The sequence below is a fragment of the Pecten maximus genome, chromosome 2 (assembly GCF_902652985.1).
Source record: "Pecten maximus chromosome 2, xPecMax1.1, whole genome shotgun sequence".
Taxonomy (NCBI): Eukaryota; Metazoa; Mollusca; class Bivalvia; order Pectinida; family Pectinidae; genus Pecten; species Pecten maximus.
Window position 1 is genome coordinate 37,923,554 of NC_047016.1, and position 21,851 is coordinate 37,945,404.

The 21,851-nt window shown below is 34.9% G+C and overlaps 1 protein-coding gene across 3 annotated transcripts in view; it reads right to left on the reverse strand.

Annotated features, from left to right (window-relative positions):
* The window catches only part of LOC117321993 (folylpolyglutamate synthase, mitochondrial-like), a 29,352-nt gene extending 17,866 nt beyond the window's left edge, over positions 1 to 11,486 (reverse strand). For 2 of the 3 annotated variants that reach the window (XM_033876673.1, XM_033876671.1), the window contains exons 1-4: positions 11,352 to 11,486; positions 10,175 to 10,192; positions 829 to 960; positions 292 to 410 (exon numbers count right to left, since the gene is read on the reverse strand). In XM_033876673.1, the coding sequence (XP_033732564.1) occupies positions 292 to 410; positions 829 to 960; positions 10,175 to 10,192; positions 11,352 to 11,423 (341 nt within the window). In that variant the 5' untranslated portion in view covers positions 11,424 to 11,486. The remainder of the gene's footprint in view (positions 1 to 291; positions 411 to 828; positions 961 to 10,174; positions 10,193 to 11,351) is intronic. The other variant, XM_033876674.1, reaches the window with a different exon arrangement.
* Between the last annotated feature and the right edge of the window lie 10,365 nt (positions 11,487 to 21,851).

The following is a 21,851-nucleotide window of genomic DNA, read 5'->3' on the forward strand; positions in this document are numbered from 1 at the left end:
CCTGAAAGGTTTCTATGTTATAGCCAAACTGTGATAGATTACAGAAAGCCGTGATTGATTAATCCTAGTCATTGATTTAAAGACTACAAGGGTATTTGAGGCACAACATTCCTGAATGTTGTTGGTAATTTGTTAATTCCAGCGAACACTGGCATGGATACCCATGGTGCACAGAGTCCACACAAGCATAGTAAAGATAATCCATTGATACAATGGTTTAATTAGAATAATACTACCTAACACCACTATACCTAACACCACTATACCTAACACTATATACCGTAACTGTACCTGAAGAAGCCCGTGCTGTAGCCATACTGGCGGAGGATACTCTCGGTGAAGGCACATGTTGATCCCTTGCCCTTCGTACCACTGACATGGATCACATTCAGGCTGTCAATATCATCCAGCTGTAACAAGGAAAATTAATCTTCAAAACAGAAAACTTTCTTTGTCTAGCTTAAAACACATTGGTACCTTCCATAAAAAAATACATTGTACTAACGATAATATCAACAAGTCTAGACATTTGTAAATTATGTAGTTCAGTATACATCATCGTCTGGATTTTAATGACATATGGAACATAAGACACGAACCATGTGATGCTCATTACACATAAAAGTCACTGATATAAAACCAATACAATACATTACAATACCAGGGTATATATTTATTTTAATGTGGAAATTGTGCATGCTTTGGTTTACATGATAAAGGAAGATCTGAAATGTACCTACATTCAATTTTTTTTTTTTAAATAATAATGATTTAAAATGAAGACACAAGGTCAGAGATGTTTCATTTTATATTTTTTCCCAGACTTACCGTAATCCCTGCTCGCTCTGCGTACTTGACCATGTTTGGGATGTTCAGATGGGACAGTGAGTCCCGTTCTTTACGTATCTTCTGTATGGTCTGTGCATTACTCTGGAGGGTGTTGAGCATCTTTACTGCCTCCTGAGAACAAAACATAAATCTTTGACATCTTCATTCTAACAATAATATTAACGATACAGATTTTCTGTACTTATCCCCTATAGCTAGTACAAACAAAAGTTACGATCAATCATTTTTTGGGACAAAATTTGACAATGATAAGAGACAGAGATGTGAACAAGACAATGTGATGCACAATACACAAAGGCCATAACCTGCATATAGGTATACAACAGTAAACAACATTTTGCCATTTAAAGGTCAAATAAAGGGCAAAATAACATAAAAAAGAAACAAACTAAAGTGGAGAGCCATTTCAACACAAAAAATTAACAAGAGTTTTCAGAAGACAACATAGCTTGTGGAGTGGGTTGAAATTAAGGATAAGTCTTTGAAAGTAGGTCAAAGGCAACGGTCAAGGTTGGCAGGTCCACAAATGTAGAACCAATAGAAAGGTCTTGTCACAAGGGACACACATGTCAATTATGAAAGCCCTTTTTCGTTGGGTAAACATACAGTGGCCAAGGTTAAAGGTTTTTCAAAAATAGGTCAAAGGTCATATTCAAGGTCAGCAGGTCCACAAACGTAGTAGTAAAAGAAATGTCTTATTACAAGGTAAACCTATGTCAAATATCTAAGCTGTATCCTCAATAGTATTGACACAACACTGTTTTGTAAACACATTGTTATATAGCTGTCTAGGAACACCAATACTGGGGGTTAAGTAAAAGCTCCCCTGGACTTTGTCACAGTGAGCTAAACACTATTAAACATAGAAGGGACTTGGCATACTTCTTGGCAATCAGAATAATACAGCATCTGTTAGCATATTACCTTAACTGACAACGACATTGATGGGCTTATTATACCAAGTAGGTACTTGTAGCTAGATATCATTGGTAGTATAACTGATATACTATGTCTTCAAACTAATCAAACTAATGTGCACAACGCTATCACATTTAGTACATGCATATGTATTACTGATACAAGATACATACAGTTGCATGCAAAAAGCACGTCCATAGCTAAAGACAAGAAAGAAGAAACCGCTAAATGTTATGCATTGTAGTACAAGCATGTTAATTCACACCCACAGCCAAAACATGCAGTATATAATTATAAATACAGCTACTGTTTACACTGATATACATCACATTGTACTACTAAGCTGTGTATAAGGTGTCATAACTTATGAAATATTATATATGTCATTGACTTCAAGCTGAAACATGTACCAGTAAACAAGTCTGGGATATTTTCATCTTTAAAAGGAAGGAGTCCAACAAGGTGCCATTGGCAGTCTTCCTGAGATCTGAATTTTAATGCAGAGAGTTGTCAACCTGCTTTGACACAGAGGAGCCGTCATCGGAATTGACAAAGAAGCCCTGGACAACATCAAAAGTATATATATCTCCCCTCCAACTTTGATCCTTCTGTGTTTTCTATACTTAATTCTGACAAAGAATGGTGCCAAATTCAATGGGAAATTTTATCTTCAAAAACAAGGAACCAGCATGGACACTATATGTGCTTCCAACTATGCCATCCTCTTCATGGATCATCTTGAAAAGAGATTTCTACAGAGAGCAAACTTGAAATTCTTAATGTGGTGGTGCTACATTGATGATGCATAATTTTTCCCGAGAGATGCCTCAGACCTTCATGGAAAGTCTAAACCAGTTCCAACCAGTTTCATCCAACCATAAAAATCACCCACAAGATGGATACACACAAAATTAACTTTCAAGAAAACACATGCTATCAAAGAGGAAGATGGTACCCTTATAGCACTAGCTAAGCTGTACACAAATCCTACTGATTCAGCCAATCCAAAACACCAATACATAACATAACTTTTGACCAGTTGCTGAGAGTAAAATGCATTTGCACCACCAAAGATGACTTTGAAAAACATGGCGGTCGATCTACTCACATTTCCGTGATCGTGGATACCCTTGTACACTACTGGATACAGTTTTCCAAAAAGCAAGAAACTGAACAGAAGGAGCTTCCAACCGAATCAAAAACCATTAAACAGACTATTACCATTCATAATAAAGCATGACCCACACCTCATACATGTCAAACACATCTTTATGAGATCATAAAGGAAAAACAACTGAACCCCATCCTGGTAAGAGTAGATGTGAAAACCACTCCAGACAGCCATGTCCGTCTGAAGCACTGTCCTTTTATGCTAATCTGCAAAGAGCCAACCTGTTGCTCGTATTAAAAGAAAATTAGCATATGCCGCTGTATAAGTTGTAACACATGTGCCATTTACTTGATATTTAAGCATTTACCTGTTACCAAATGGTAGTATACAGTCGATATGAATACAATTTGGGTGACAGATAAATATAAACATTTCATGTCGCCCAAATTGTATTCATATCGACTGTATACATTGTACTACCATTTGCTAACAATTCAATGCTTATATTTACATTTATAAAGATTCTTTATTTACTGTAGCTTAAGACACGTTTAAATTTGCCGCTTCCCCTATCAACGACGTCTTCAAGTTCAAATACCGGAACAGCCGAAATTTTGAGAAGGAATTATATAGTCTCTTATGTCGTTATCAATAGCAAACACATAAAATGGTTTTTGCACAAATTTGACTTTATTTTATATTTCATATATGTTTGTAGATATTGTCAAATTGTTCACAATTGCATAATTTCTGATTGTTTAAAATCAAAGCCGTTTTTTCTACGAAATTGTATATGATTATCATTTAGAAGTGATGTGACGTTGAATGGGTATTGCACTGGATGGACTCGATTCCTTGGAAACTCTGTTTTTATTGACTAGATTTACATTACTTTCAGAAGAATATCAGCTCTTAAATTCTAAATGAAAGTCATCTTGACAGCCGGTGAAAACGATTCCAAGGATATATCGTTTGAAACAGATTCCAGTCTAATCCTCACGTCACATCAGTTTCGCTAACTTAGAAGATGATGTTCAACTTCACAGGGGCTCAATTTCACAAAACTAAAATCTAGTATACATATACAACCAGAAACCATGTCAATACTGCCTTATTTTCACACAATTTTTTAATAAATGCTGGACTTTTAATATTGTCGTGTCTAGCATTTCTGAAAATTCAGAAATGAGCCCCTGTGAGTTCGACGACATTGACAATTTGATAATTTCATATAGATGAAGAATAGCCCTTAAAATAATTTTGTTTCCACTACATTTTTTTTATTATAAAATTTTACTCTTATAACTTGTGAAGTTGCTTTATTTTTTGTGGTAGCTTATGTAAATAAATGCTAGCATAATGCCATTCGAAAGCTCTCTGGGCCGAAAGTAACTGGCGGCCATTGTTTTAACCTGCAACACCTGGGGCTGTATTCCTACACAGACCATATCACTGTAAATTGTAGTATACAGTCTCATGAATACAATTTGGTTTACTAACGACATATAGGCATTATGCAACACAGCATGTAAATATAGAGCCATTAATGTGGGATATATAATACACTGGCCAAATATCAAACATTATCAGGGAATGATTTCATGGACATTTTGGGGATATCTGACAAGATAACGATTACAAACCAGTGTTGTGCCATAATTTTCCTAGTGCAATCAGAAACTTATATCTTGGCCTAGTGCAATCAGAAACTTATATCAGCATCAGACCCCAGACAGAGGAATCAAACATTGCCTTTAGTGACACAACAGAATCATAAGGTTTAACAAAAATAACACAATTATGTCTTACATGTACAGAATTCAATCAAATTTAGCTAAAAACTAATTTGTGAACCAATTAGAGAAGCAATAAAGATTTTATAATTTTCAAATCAAAATTTTTAACTAAAAAATAGAGCAAAAAAAAATTGTAATCTGTAGGGTGTGTTGAAATGTCCAATGTTCAGTGAAAATATATTCCAAGTTGAATGAAATAACATCAACACTTTTCTTAGAAACTGAGCTTAACACAAAACTTGAAGTCCAGATCCCAGCATCAATGGGACAATGGACCATGAACTCTGGATGCTATTCCCTAAATGAAGGCTTTGTCTAGATGTCCGCTATGTGATCCATCTTTACACCAAGTTTGATCAAAGTTCCAAATTCTAATTTCATACTATCTCTAAGCTCAATTTCCTGAGCATATTCAGCTTTAAGTGTTATTATCATACATAACTTTTTTAAGATTTATTATATATTGTAAACTTCGTGGCTAAAAAAAAAATGAAGATTTGTTTTCTGCCAAAATTTCTGTATGATTGGCGATACAGAGTACTCATTTATGACATCCCCATTAAGGCTCTGATGACATCCCCCATGTCTAAACATGTCAACAACTCTCCACATTAAATTTCAAACTTAAGAAAGAACCATTGCATAAGACTTGCTCCCTTAAAGTATATTACCTGGACTTCTAGTGAGATCTCTAGCCCTCTTGTATACTATTGTATCCACAGTAGATTCATCAGGATTTCAACAATTTCTACCTTGAGAGATGCTGTACCTCCATCCCTCGTTGTAAAATTAACTATTGTTTAAAATTGAGGTGTATCAATATATATATGATACATAACCTCACATATCTCAAAGTAGATCACACTCATAAACAAGTGAGTAACACACAACAAAGCCAAGGGTACATAATATTATAATCAAACTGAAATAAATGTTGAAAATTTGAAGTCTTTATCAAAATGACTGGAATCGATAATGTATAAATATGTATACCAACATATATGATACATAACTTTACACATCTCAAAGAAGATCACACTCATAAATAGTTAACTGACACACTACAAAGGCCAGTGTGCCTTTGACATGTCTGACCTTAAATCCAGACTGCATGTCGTTGCCTTCCACAGCTACCGGAGACTGGAGATGTTGCCCTCTCCATCTACTGTCCGAGATATTTTAATAATTCCACCTGTTACAAGGCACGATATAGCTAGTATTGTTATTTAAGTACAATGTATTCCTACATACAAGTTACAGTTAGCAGTTTCCAGGTAACAAATCACTAGAGGTTACAGTTCAAGTTTCCTATCGGTACATTCAGGTACATGTACATTATGTGTATGTGAGCTTTTTGAGGGCTTGGTCAAAATCTTTCAGCACATATCAGCTAATCCAAATCAGTTCAACTATACTATTTATATCCTCAAATAAGCCCCCCTTCCCTAGTTTAAAAGTTTGGTACCATATTTATCCTCAAAAAAGCCCCCTAACCCTGGTATAAGAGTTTGGTATCGAAGTGTTGGCATGGTTTATTTATATTGTGGACCACCAACTTTGGCTTCATATTTTCAAAAAAGATGATTCTGCAAAAAATGAAGGGGCTTATTTATGAGCAGGGATTTATTTTCCGATAAATACAGTACATGTATATCTTGCAATTCGTTCAGATGTATATAAGGCCAAATAAAATCAAAGTTGTGTTTCCCATTTCGGCTCCGAAAAAAATAGGGTAGGTAGCTAGGTAGGAAATTTTTTTATTTTTTTTATTTCATTTTTATTTCATTTTTTTTCCCCAGCCAAAACATTTATTTTTTATTTGAAGGTAATCAATATCTTAATCTATATAATAATGAATATGCAGATAGCATCAACATTCACAACTCTTTAAATCAATGTGGGGAAATCCCCAAAGAACCAAAGTCCATTCGATGTGGTTAAGGAAAAAGTTCATCTTCTAGGTCTCAGGAGTATACAACATGGTATGCAGAGTGCTCTTAAAAGTAGATAAATCAAGGTATGAAAGAAGAGCAGCAACTCCAGAGTCCAGGTTTGAAAATGATCCTGTCGACATGTTTTGGCCTAGTAGGTTTCTTCTTTCATACCTTGATTCACATCTCTGTTTTATTCATAACTGTTACATTAAATTCCATCTGAAAAACACTTCTGATAAAATAAAATTCAATGTTCAGGCTACTATTACTTAAGCCTACAAATATGTGAGCAAATCAATTCATTGACAGTTGTATCAAGTGTGTTTTACTAGTAATGGAGTGGTGTTCACAAAATCTATTGACAATATCAAATGAATCCCTGAAGACTGGCGGTTCACATCCATACAGTTTTGTCTAAGATACCATGGACACATGTGGTACAGACACCCCTCACCACCAAACCTCAGGGTAGTAATTTATAACAGGTAGTGTGATCTTCAAATCTCTTTAATGTACCACAAACAAGCAAGTGTCCATCAACATCTGGACTAGACTGGCCCCCTGTCTCTAGAATATTAAAATTATAAATAAAATTGAGCTTTATGATTTTGATCCCTAGGATATGTCTGATCCTAAGTTTCAAACTAGGGGCAGATAATCTAGTATTAGAATTTAGCTTGGCAATTCTTAAAAAAAAATCTTAGGGTCTGGTGGCCAGCCTACATCTGGACCAGAAGATGTGACTTTGACTGGCAATTATTTACAGATCATCTGTGATTTAGTATTTACAACTCAAAATATCATAAAATGTTTTAGCGTCGGCAGAAAAAACTAGGATAGGTCGAGAAAGGGGAAACACAACTATAATTATATTTGGCCTAATACACATACTGGTTGATGCACAGTAGAACATGGTTCTGAAAGCAATAGTGCAAATGTACACTAGTAGTACTACTGATAGACATGTAATAACAATTTTCTGGTAGTCGTTATATGTTTATAGAGTACATGCAAAATAGCTATGACAACAAAAATGTTATGAATGCAAAATAAATAGCCATAAAAGACAAACTAATTATTTTTGCAAAAGAGTTATTGAACAAACTGGCAAAATAATAAAGTTACAAATAATTACAACTGGAAATAGTGTTTTGACTATCACCAGATCTATGTCAATAAAACAACAACAATTACTATTTTAGTACATCTGCTTAGGTTAGCTTATCGTGCAAATATGAACAAACGTCCAAAGTAACTAATATAAGCATCGAAAACAAATGGCCCAATCTCTGAGACAATTTCAAAAGCAAAGCATCATTAATGAAGAAGGAGTATTAAGCAGATATAAATTAGACCCTGTAATTGTAAAGTCTCATAAATATGTTGCTGGTTACCAGTGCCATGAAATAAATCTGAGTGTATTTTTTTCATTTCTACATTTTTCGTCATTGGATAATACAAGATTATCAAAACATTATAACACACACACATTCAATTTCTTTATTAACTTAACTGTGGGCCATATTGCCAATTGGTACATATTATTTACACAATCGCAACATATGTGAACAACAGCAATACTAAATACAAAGTGGAGAACAAGTTAAGAATCTGTACATGTAGCCTTGATCTTATTGGCATCGAAAATAAATTTGCATGGTATGATTTAATTCAGTGACATAAGTTAGATGCTCTTGCCTTACAAGATAAAAGAGTCATCAAATACATGTGTAACAAGGGAGGAGAAAATGTAGCAGCCAGGCCAGGATTCGAACCCGGGACCTCCGAACACCAGCCGTATGCTCTACCAATTGAGCTACCTGGTCACCGATGATCGATCCAGTCCAGTCCCGCTACACACCTCCCTCCTTTTTTCCAAGTCTTCGCCTTCGAAGACACACGAGACCCTTATACCACCACCGTGGGTATTTTAGTTGGGCGCCAATTTTGTAACAGGAGAGGAGAAAATGTAGCGGCCAGACAGGGGTTCGAACCCGGGACCTCTGAACACCAGCCGTATGCTCTACCAATTGAGCTACCTGGTCACCGATGATCGATCCAGTCCAGTCCCGCTACACATGTACATAATATAATGATATTACATACATTTACCGGTACACAATTATCTAAGACACTTAAAACTTATTCTGACAATTTGTTACAAGTATCTATAGGTAATAGGTAGGAGTTACAACAGGATCCCATCTAAAGTTCTATATAACCACCTACTTGCCGTCATTTTAAGTGTCTGCTGTAGAAGATCAATCAAATGTTTATAGAGAGAGCCAAAGTACCTTACAGACCAATATACCTGATAACCATATTTTATCTGTCGATGATTGTTAATCATTCAAAGTTGTGTGTTACAGTGTTTGTCAATTTCCCTCAGATTAAAGTGATACTAGGTGTTTAAAGAGTATGACTGATTATAAAACTTCAAGCCATGTAATAATAATACCAGTAGTTAATACAAACAATCCAGCTATGAGAAACATTTGTGATGTTAGAATCTGGAATATGAAGTTTAAGAGTGAATTTGAAGGACTAGAACAGTAACTTGATTATACATGCAAGTAGTATGTAGTGATGGTTTGGTATGAGTAGAAAAGACAGACATGTTCATGCACACTAATGTGATGATTTAAACACAAGAGTAGGGGGAGATTCAGAGACACCATTATTTTTAAAAGGTTTTTATCATCAGAATTCTTCACCTCGATCAGCATAACAAATCTAACAATATTGTCTTATTGAATCAAGTATTTATCAATATTTTAATCCTAAGAAACAAAATGTTCTGGTGACGATAGAGATACATTTTCAACAAGGAATATCAACTTCAAATTTCATTTTTAGAGTATTGACCAACTTGATCAGGAGTTTTAGGAAAACTTTTAACAAAATAGAAATTAAGACAACGCTAGTGTTATGTGTAATAAGACCAAAAAACATAAATTGTGGAGCTCAAGCAATAAGACAGCAACTGAAGGATGATAAACAGAGGGTAGATCATAACTGTATTCAGGCCTTACAAATCCTGTTAAATGTATATACCTGTATGCTTGGTGTAATATATCAAGCTTGGTAACATTGACAGATGAGTAGCTGATATAGGGGTAGCAGATGTAACCAGTAAAACACAAAATCAAATGAAAACACCACTATATACTACAACCAGTGTTAGTAAAAAGAACATCTCTGCTCCCTCATATCACCCACCAGACAAATAGAGCAGGCCTTATTCAGAAACTCTACAGAATAACAACTTTAAAAAATATTCGTCATTTGAATATTTAGCAACACCAGAGGAAAGCAGGACCAAGATTTGGTAATAATATTTTTGCTAATGGAAAAGGAAGATTTCAGGTAACAGCATTAAAAGATTTAGTAAATTAAAAAAAAAAAAAAAAAAAAAAAACGAAGCGAAACACATAGTTTCAATCAAAGATTTGTAAGATAATTTTGAGGTACAAATTGTGTCATGAGGCAAGCCTACATGTTAGAAGACTATTTGACATCTGGGGGTGACATCATGGAGGAGAGCCACACAAGATTTGTGCACTCACCTGGATTCTCCACCATACCTAAAGAAACACATGGAGTATGAGCAGATGGGATAATGTTCAAATGATTAGAGTTGGGAATCACTATACATTTCATGATCGGTCATTTACCATCTCTGCAACAATCGATGATCGATTATTACTGAATGATAATGAATGGCAAGGGAAATATTTGAAAAAACATTAATCGAAATTGGGGGAAATGTTGTGGATATATTTTTTAAGGCATCTGGGCTAGCTATGGTTTAAATTATTTTTAATAAATTTTTATTTCAATTTATAAGTGATATATTGTTCATTTATGAATTGCTGAAGATGACCATGATCGATCACAAAAAAAAATCATGAATGATTTGTCATAGGTATGACAATCATTATAATTGATTAAATTGATTAATCAGAACAACACTGGATATGATGCTAGAATAATAGACCTCATTTATATTGATTTTCCCTACATCAGAATATTGGCACTTGAAATTATATACTGACATGTTATCTACTTTTTCACCTCAGTATGTTCTGTATGGCATCAATGATCATTGTAACTCTGCATGGCCTTCTAAACATGTAAGAAATAAGAGTTCTGATTTTCATTGCATTTGCAGCGTGAAATGGGTCGGAAAATTCCAATGTGTCATATAAACATGGTGTTGAGTGCACACAAGACATCTCTCTCTCAGAATAAGGTGATGGAGCCTGAGAAAACTAAACTGTGTGCTATTCTTTCAAAAAAATAGCCATAAGTGATTGTAATTATAAATGTAATCTCTATTACTTTAAAGAATCCTGTAACTGCCCTCACAAGTAGTGTGTGTGTGTGAACTTAAAAATGCAATTCATCAATTTAGTTGTATGGGAACATTTCAATTCGTTACATGGATCGGCAGATCAATGGCACTGTGGTAAATAAGTAAGCATTCTATGGACTTTAAAGCTGCTGTATGTACTATGTAGTATTAAGAGCATCAGTCTTCTTTAAAAAAAACAGAATAATAACTTCAGAATACAAAATTGCAACGAACGATATCACTTAAACAATGCTAGATGATTACACGGTGAGTAACTTATGAAGGGTGCCTTGTTGATAAAAATCATAACAAACGCTGTTGTACCTGGCGCCCACATGAAGACACACGAAAAGTTCCCCTGGATTTAATTAAATTACAGGTAATCTTACCTCGTATTTCTTGCTAATGTCATTGGAGACATTTGCAGCTAGTTTCGGGAACGATCTCACCATGTTATTCATTTTTAAGCGTTTCCTGTCAAAACAATGTTCATTCCACCTTCATACCCATGCTCACACGTGTTTGGTTGCTGAGCAAATGAACGATTGAAGAGTTCTGTTTTCTTTTATACCATAATAAGGGAGATCACTCTAATTATAAAAATATGCTATGACACTATTTCAAAGTTTGAATGAATATGTAGACCTTCTATACTATTTTTAAAAATATATATCAATTATTTATTCTTATGTATCATTAAATTACTTTGTCAGAATAAAGATATATCTCCACATTCTTTACATACTGGGAGTGTTTACAAGGATTAAGTAAGCCGTAATCAAATGCACCCATTCAGCCCCAGCCAATCAGAAATCAGGACAGAAGTTGTCTTCCCAAACTTTATTAAAGGTGGCGTAGACGTACATGTGTCATTGTAGATTTCTTGTGTCCAACTATTTATCAGGCCGTTTGATTTGATTTTTTCACTATTAAGTTAAAACATGATAAATAACAGGCAATTTTAATCAGTTATGATTTAATTCATTCTGCTGAAATTAATTAAAGAAACGAGGTTAGGTCACAGGGACATGTCTAGTTTTATATTTAAACAAGAAATATCTTTAAACAAGAAATATCTTTAAAAAGATAAACGGCATAGTTTTAATGCTGGTAGTTATAATGTAAAACTGCCGGTGAAATAAATCAACGAACTAATGCGTTTCAGCACGGATAACAAAATTATATCAGTTTGAATCATTTTTGGTGATAATAAGACTGCATTTGGATCAGGAATATAATTTTATCAGTGTGTCATTTGAAAGGATACATCCACTTACTCAGCTTACAATCAATCTTAACTTTGTTTCGTTTTTAACTGCATATCTGAATTTTGCATCTACCGCTACATTGACCAATCACATACTTCATCTTGACCAGTAACGCCACCTGTCGCGTCATATCCGGGGCCAAAAGAAAATTATACGGCTATGCCGAAAAAGATAAACGGCATAGTTTTAATGCTGGTGGTTATAATGTAAAACTGCTGGTGAATAAATTAACGAACTGATGCGTTTCAGCACGCGTACGGATAACAAAATTATATCAGTTTGAATCCTTTTTGGTGATAATACGACTGCATTTGAATCATGAATATAAATTTATTAATGTGTCATTTGAAAAGATTCTTCCACTTATACAGCTTGCATTCAATTTTATCTTTGTTTCGTTTTTAACTGCATATCTGCATTTTGCATTTACCGTTACATTGACCAATCACATACTTCATCTTGACCAGTAACGCCACCTTTTGCGTCATATCCAGGGCAAAAAGAAAATTATACGGCTATGCCGAAAAAGATAAACGGCATAGTTTTTATGCTGGTGGTTTAAATGTAAAACTGCCGGTGAAATAAATCAACGAACTAATGCGTTTCAGCACGGATAACAAAATTATATCAGTTTGAATCATTTTTGGTGATAATAAGTCTGCATTTGAATCAGGAATATAATTTTATCAATGTGTCATTTAAAAGGATACATCCACTTATTCTGCTTGCATTCAACCTTTTATTTTTTATTATAAAATTAAAGTACATGTGATCCAGCTGTTTCATTAGTCTCTTGTAATTGTTTTAGCTCCTCCGTCCGGTTGGTCCCTGTGCCCATTAAAACTTGTCTAAGCTCCCACCTAAACCCGTGGAGTGAGTGTCTGATTGGCTTTGACTGGAGTGTGGTTATGTATATGTATTCTAAAATGGTATATAGCCATGAAAGTATGTTAATTCTATAAATTAGCATGTAATTGAATTGTTATGTATAACAATATGTAAAGTAAATTATTAAACTATAATTTACAATGGTTTAATTTGTATAAAACTGTAATGTCCATTTTTGCTACGTATAATCATTATGAGCACTATGAGTAACCGTGAGAGTTATCGTTCTTTAGTCGGTATGTATTTATGGTGTTCCGTTAGGGCCAAATTTCTCCCGATCGCTCCTTCGCTCCTTCGACCTAAACGCGAAGGAGCGAAAACACGATGGCGATGGAGCGAAAACACGATGGCGATGGAGCGAAAACACGATGGCGATGGAGCGAAAACACGATGGCGAAGGAGCGAACATGCGATTGCGAAGGAGCGAAAACACGATGGCGAAGGAGCGAAGTTCGATCGCTCTTTCACCATCGTGTTTTCGCTCCTTCGCCATCGTATTTTCGCTCCTTCGCTCCTTCGCGTTCGGAATTCGATGGAGGTATACGTAGTTTCGAAAAGTGTCCGTTTTTTTCCATTCCCTGATTTATGTTCAGTGGTTTCGGAAATTAAAAAATGTCTCTAGTACACTATATATTGATATACGACATCATTTTAATGAATTAAGTTGCACAAAATTGACCTACAAGGACTACCAATTCATGTGCATACATGTATATTTGAATGTACACAACTTTAAGTTTCAAAATTAATTTTGTGCTCGACTCTTTGATTCTGAATGAGAATTATAGTGCAAAGAACAGGAACAAAATGTAATCATTCACCACAATGAAATACATATAGCTTTCAAACATTCAGAAATCTTACTTTTCTATCTACATGTATGATTTGATCCTTAATTAAAAACATTACTCTATACTTGCATGTATAGTAATAAAGACCATATATTATATTTAGAAACGCTGATATAGTCACGTGACGCCATCAGAAAGTTTAAAAACAATCATTTCAGAATAACACCACCTATATAAATATATATATCCCCTCCAACTATAATGAATTATTGATTATGTAGTGTAAGGTACCTTCCAGCAGCTATGCCGTGCTCCGGCATCCTAAAACCTGTCCACTCCCTTCGATTTCCTCCTTTTGACATGAAGATTTAGTAGTGTTTATAAATGAAGCCTTAAATACCTTACCAGGCAACCAAATTGTTAGAGTTTTACATAAGAAAAGAAATAATTACGCAAACACTAAATTTGAGTTAAATATTGTTGTTTTATCGGTTAATCAACAGTTTCAATTCAGTGAGTTTTAGCCCTATTTTCTGTCGACTTTCAGTAGTTTCCCCTGAACAAAAAAAGTTGTTTTCCAAAAATTTCAGTGGTAAATGTATTTTCCCAAATGGGAAACAGTAATAAGATAACTACTAAGTATATTAAACTGAAAGTAAAATGAAGTGTATATTAACCTTAATAGCGGTGACAATTTCATTTAAACTCCAATTTCCCCGTTTCTTGAGACCAAGATTCTTTAAACGTCTCTTCAAAGTACGGTAGCTTATGCAAACATCATATCAAATAAAATAAATAAATCAATTACTCTCCACCGAACGTCCGAACGCGAAGGAGCGAAGGAGCGAAAACACGATGGCGAAGGATCGATGGAAAGCGAAAACACGATGGCGAAGGAGCGAAGTTCGCCATCGTGTTTTCGCTCCTTCGCCATCGTGTTTTCGCTCCTTCGCCATCGTGTTTTCGCTCCTTCGCTTCTTCGCTCCTTCGCCATCGTGTTTTCGCTCCTTCGCCATCGTGTTTTCGCTCCTTCGCTCCTTGGCGTTTAGGTCGAAGGAGCGAAGGAGCGATATTGGAAATTATTTCTACCCTGTTATAACTTTCCATGACAAAATTGACGAGTATATAGCAAAATACTTTACAAGATAAGATCAGTATTATTTTAGTACATTTTCATGGTATCCTCAATCAAACGTCTTTTTTGTGTGTGTGTTTTTTTTTCTTTCTGAAGTCTCGCTGCCAATCTCAGTCCTTACAGCTGATTGGTTACATATGTGGCTTTCGTTTTATATAGTGGAGAACCTATAACGACTTGTGTTAATCGGTCATATAGAGGGCTTTGGCGTGTTAAAAAGTGTATGCAGGATTTTGTTATGTAATCAGAATATTAGTTAATAATTGCGTTTTCCAATCGACGATGACAAAGATATGCATTCATTGCAATGGTATATCGCTGCTGATAATATGAATTTCCCCTCGAGGTGCCCACCTGGCAAAAATAATTTTCACCAATGAAAATACTACCAGCAAGTGAGGCCCTTGTGATATATTGCACGGACTTAGACGGGCACTTCAGTTTTCCCGCCGCCGTCAAGCCAGAAGGACCTCTCGTTTATTTTCAAATCTGTCAAAATGGAAGCCAAAATCATGAATGGACTGAAATTGAACATTTTCTCCTAATTATGGATAGTAAATGTTTTAATCTTTTGTGATATTTCATAAATATTGATATTCAGAATTTAAATTGAGTATTGAATAAGAAAAACACCACAATAAAACAAATCATCTTGTGGTCACAATATTAAGGAGATGTATTTAAAGGGACATCACGGTAAAAATGTTATTTTCATTGAATGTACGTGTTTTGTTCCTTTCCAGTTATGTTTCTGTGCTATCCCAATATTCAGTCAATCCCTATTTCCAGATTGACCACTCGATTTAGTTGGGAATCCCCTCTAAATTTAGCGCGGAAAATATTTTTAAATCATCACATGACTGTTTTGAAATCAAGGCATTTTCATTTGTGAACACAAACACACGATAGCTTACAAGTGGGAATATATTCTATCTAGGTTAGTTGGATATAACTGTCTCTGGATATAACAATACTATTCAGTGGTTTAAATGTTAAATAACACGTTCTGCATATATTCCGGCGCATATATTTATGTAAATATGTGTAAACACTGTACATATAGTATAGTGACAGTAGCGATGTACTGGTACAGACTGTATACATATTACCGTGTGTGAATAAATATTACCGAGTTTGTTATGGCCTACTAGTGTAATTCTAGGATTGTCTTTGACCCATTTGGCCATTATTCTCTTTATTGCATAAGCTGTTATCGTTTTCAATCGCAGTCGATTCACGTTGGAAGCCATTTTTGTTTTCAGGTGTTTTAGTTTGTTTTATGCATGCGTTTTATCGTGTATGTCACAAAATTTACATATCCAGACTGTTGATCAACGAATTGTGATAACCTTTTTAGCTTCGTAATATGGTCCCTGTTTTTGTTTTTGGGTCCCTGTGGGGGTTAAACTATCCCTTGCCGGAGTTAAACTGAAATATTTTTTTGGGGGAAAAAACAGATTTTAAATTTTTTTTTGTGCAAGTGTTGAAAGCTATTAAGACACCACTTTATAATTGTACTATGGTGCTGATATTTGGTTAAAGGGTCCATCTGGGTTACAATAACCCTTCTTGGAGTGAAACTGAAAAAAAAACAATGTGAAAATGCTCACATAAGACAATATATACGGTGCCACATTTTTCAAGGGAGACAACTCTCATTAGGATGATTATCAAAAAACTGAAGAAATAAGTCCAAAAGCAATTATTTAATATAGTTATTCAATCTACAACAGCATAGCTTGTCTCCTGAATGTTTGTCAATGAATAATTTACATATATATATATATATAAATTGGTATGGTTTTGAAAATTGCATGAATACACAATCTGATCAAGTAAACAATATAAATATTATCAATGTAATTAATATATTTTAATTATTTATTGACAAACATTTGTGAGATGCTATGCTGTTCTCCAACAGCTCTTGTTATAATTAATAATTGATGTTTTTTATGTACATATATCATCAAATTCGAATGGTTATTCTTCATAAGGTTATATTTTTTAAAGATATTACCAATAATATGAAAAAAATCCAAAATATAATAAAAAAAATTGGTTTACCGTGATGTCCCTTTAAGCTTAAAATGTTGGTTACTCATCCAGATTAAAATAACTGAACAATAATCACTCTGGAAAAATAGTTTTTTCATTGTGTATATGGGCTTAATCCTGAACAAGGGCCTATGTAGAGAAAATGTGGGAAATGGGGTGTGGGACTATACCAGGTAAAATTCTGTATACTGCAGCTAGAATTTTTTCTTATTTTCAAATTTTGTTTACAAAACATGACATATACAAAATACATGAGTAAAGACAAAACATTCAGACTTAATACATCAACAGTTACACTTTCACTCCACCCAAATAAATTATGTGGTCGTTGTATTAATTAAACTTTGTTCAAAAGGCATTATGTCAGTGGAATAAGAACATAAGAACAAACAGGAGAAAGGGAAAAGGAACAAACAAATAAAGTATACAAAAACAACTGAAAACAGAAAGGACACAATTAACCTAGAAGCTAGCAGCTAGTATACTTGATTTTAAGGTCATTTGAAATGGTCTCGTGTGACCTTTTCTAATTGAGTTTTGCCCAGTCATATTAAAGTTTATGTAGGGAAATCTTTTTTTTTTTTTAACATTTGTTGATTTGCCACAGGAAAAATTGATACTGAGCTATAATTTATCTGTTTCAATTTGATGGTATGCACATATTGCTCTAGCTGACCCCCAGTGGCCGATAGGTGGGGTCAAAATTAGTCAAATTAACTGAAATAGATAAGAACTTGAGAGCTCAAGCACATGCGTCTTGTTTTTCAAGATTTGGTGTTAATGTAAAAAATGCTATTTGCAGGGGATTGTCCAACGTCAGGACATTCACCGGGTCAGGGTTTTAAAGCGAGCGTGATCTACCTCTGGATAGATGACTTAGCAATGGGGATATTTGGAATCTCAAGGTGGTTCATTCATTTCTCAATTCGTTCCGTCACTTCCTTCCCAATGTTCGACTCCTGGTACAGACATGAATCTGGTACAAGTTAAGCAATTCAGCGTCATGATTGGGGCGCCAGGTCTGTGTGGTCCAGGCCTGGTAATCCAATGGACCACCATGTGTCAGACTGTAATTGCTTGTAAATCTTGTATTGGGTGATTGTTTGTGCCTTGGGTTAAATACTTGGGAAGGAATGAACAGATCTAGTTGAGACTTGAATGAGTCATCTTGTGATTTCCGATATCTTCCTAATGCGAGGAAGTCTATTTGGAGTCAAGGTTGCGTAAGTTTGAAGAATCCTGGCTATAAGGACAGGATGCCATGCCCCACTAAAACCCAGGTGTGTATCGCAACATCATTCGATCAACACAAGGTCAAAAAGCCCTCACCCACATGAAGGGGCCAAAATTTGTTTCATTTAAAATTTTGAAATATTTTTATAAAAAGTTTTTGTAGTAGAGAATTTAGATAAAAAATGTGTACCCATGTACATGCATGTCCAAATAGGATACAGGCATCTTCCCGTGTCAACTGGGATCAGTTTCCACACCAAAAAGAATGGTAAAGAAACATCATTCTCTTATACTAATTTGAGGACATAAAAAGTTTCCTAGGAAGGGATGGATAAGTGTATTGCTCGCAGCAGTTCATAGTAAACCTGTAAATACTGTTTCATAGTGTATGTCACTTTGTACCCATTATTATAACACATAGAATTACTCTAGATATTTACTGGGGTTGGTCTAATAAAAGCTATTATATCTATTCCAGACGGGAACTGACGGGAACCAACTTTTTCTTTTCTTTTTCTTTTTCTGTTTCAGGTGGTTCTGTTGAGGAGGCCTCCCCGTGGCAGAACTGGTAACAGCTTTCCGTATTTATCCGCAAATAAGCCCATACCCGAAAATTAGCCATTCCCCCGCCAAATCATTTTTGCAGAATCATTGCTTTTACCTGAAAATATGTACTGCCCAAATTTTGATACTTAACTTAAATGCTAGGGCAAGGGATTTATTGGAGATAAATACGGTACACATAAATGTATGTTTATTTGGGCTGGCTAACATCCTCATACATGTCTCCCCTTGAAAGTATGGAAGTATTTTGTATTTGAACCAGTTTTTTCAACAATTTCTTGTCTGGGTAATTACTTCTAAATTGTATATATCATGGCAGAACTACCAGCATACTTGCATCATCTGAATCGATTGCACAATATACTGCTGTAAGGTCATTGTGACCTTGACAAAAAGATCAAATAAGTGATTTTTTCCAAAAAAAAAAAATTCTTGTCCAGGCTGACCTCTTTGCTATTTCAGAAATTAAATAAAATCGAATAATTAAAGGGAGACATGTTTTTCTTCACAAAACCAAATCTCTGTTCCTGTTTTTTCATGCTCTCTCAATTTCTTGAAGTACTGGTATTTCTCAAAACCTCACATGTAGGTTCACCTTGTGACCTTGATGTGCCAATCCATTTTGGCTCTGCCTGTTCAGGTGGTGCGTCCTTTCAAATGAACAACACCATCGATGGCGATAGTCCATTGACAAGGATTGGGCCCAGTGTTGGAGGAAGACTGAAGTTTTATCAATGCAGACAATGAATAAGAAACAAATGGAAGACGGTAGTCCTATTTGAAAGTTAATTGTGTAAAAAAAAAAAAAAAAAAAAAATGACCAGTGTCATGCTTCCTAAATAAACAGATTGGAAAAAAACACAAAATTTGTTATTCATTATCTCAAGGTAATCTCCATCTATATAATGGATATTTGAGTTATTGCCCTTTATTTCGGTAATTTTCGGTGTATTAATACAATGGATTATATTAAAGTGGCAATCTCCTTTAATACTTATGCATTCTCTAGTTTCTCTTCTCTAAACTGTCATTTGACTTTGATCTGTGGCCACGACCTTGAACTTCGAAGGTCAACGATTAGCATACCTTTTGAAGCCAGCATTTAATGTTAAAGATATGCTAATTATCATGTCTGTAGGTAGAGTCAAGGTCAATGAAAAGCAATCCGAGTAGAAGCAAAATAAGCGCATGTTTTGGAGAAATTTGAATTTTTTCAAAGTTTTTTCAAAGTGCTATTTCTGCGCCATTCCTTATCGCATGACCATAAAACTCCACATTTTGTCTCAATGAATGATGATCTTTCATTTCCAATTCATTTAAAAATAAATCATTTTTTGTTTTTCATTGTTTTTTACCTTGATTTGACCTCGTGCTGGGACATATTTTCTGATAACGCGCGCAGACCATGAACTACACAACGAACAGACAAACCTGGTTCAAATTTATTTTTTTTATATTCATTTCTTGGACATTCATTCAAGGTAAAAAAATGGGATGTTACATAGCTACGTTTACTATGATGCACTACATAGCCATGTAACAGCTGATTTTAATCAGATTGATGTCTAGGTTTCAAGGAGCTGCATTGAACGGTTTTTGAGATATAGCCCGGAAACAAAAGGAAACAGTAATTTGGTATTTTTGACTAAGTTTCCATGGTGACAGAAAAAATACCGAAAATGGAAGGTCCACAATAGCAAAAGGCACAACTAAGGCACTAGTCTGATATATACAGAAAGTTTCAAGGAGCTGCGTTGAACGGTTATCAAGTTATAGCCCGGAAAAGAATCTCGGATGGACACAAGCACGCACGGACGGACGGACGGACGGAGCCCAATTTAATATCCCTCGCAAACGCGTTTTGCGGGGGATAAAATATATCCCCCGCAAACGCGTTTCGTGGGGGATAAAAAAAAAACAATGTGAAAATACATTAGACAATTTATAAGGTTCCACAATTTTCAAGGGAGACAACTCTCATTAGGATAAAATTTTATCAAAACATTGAATAGGTACAAAAGCAATTATTTGATATATTTATTCAATCTACAACAGCAAAGCTTGTCTCCCGAAAGTCTGTCAATAAATAATTTACATATATATATAAATTGGTATGGTTTTGAAAATTGCATGAATACACAATACACAATCTGATGAGTAAGGTATAATGATCAATAGAATTTTTCCCTGCCTTGGGGTATGACAAAGAAATCTAAACCCGAGGGGGAATTCATGAATGCCCAACCCGAGGTTTGCCGAGGGTTGGACATTCATGAATTTCCCCGAGGGTTGAGATTTCTTTGGCACACACCCTCGGTAGGCAATGATTATTTTTCTCCCAGCTCTATTAATAATTGAATATCAAATCGGTGGACAACGTATGTTTGTAAACAACCTCATTTGAAGAAGTACCCATCACTACCAAAAGAAATGCATTCCAATATCATTACTCAAGAAAACAACAATATCCATTCAAACGGACACTGAAATAAGGTATCGGTCATGCTATTCTGATATTAACAACAGTACATCTTGTCATTTCATAAAACGGACGTTATGTCTGAATTACGCATTCCTAAATTTGGAATTGTTAAAACAGTTGCTTCCCCTGCGCTGGTTGAAAATGTTCCGTTACTTCTTGAAAGTGTCTCGGCGACTCAACTTGTTGGTTGACAAATATGTTGCATTGACGAAAAAAAGGAACAAGATTCACATAGAGAAGGCAATGAACTGTATAAAAATAATATGCAGATTCGTTTAGCCAAAAAGGGACAGGTGTCATGCATAATATGTACCTACTGCATAATAAGTATCCGGATACTTTTAATTCTGCATAAAAAGTACTCAGATACTTTTTATACCCCTACCAAAACGTACCCCCCTTGCATAAAAAGTACCCCCCTACCAAAAATCTTTAATTTTGACTTTATCAATCTGAAATTGTGAAGATAT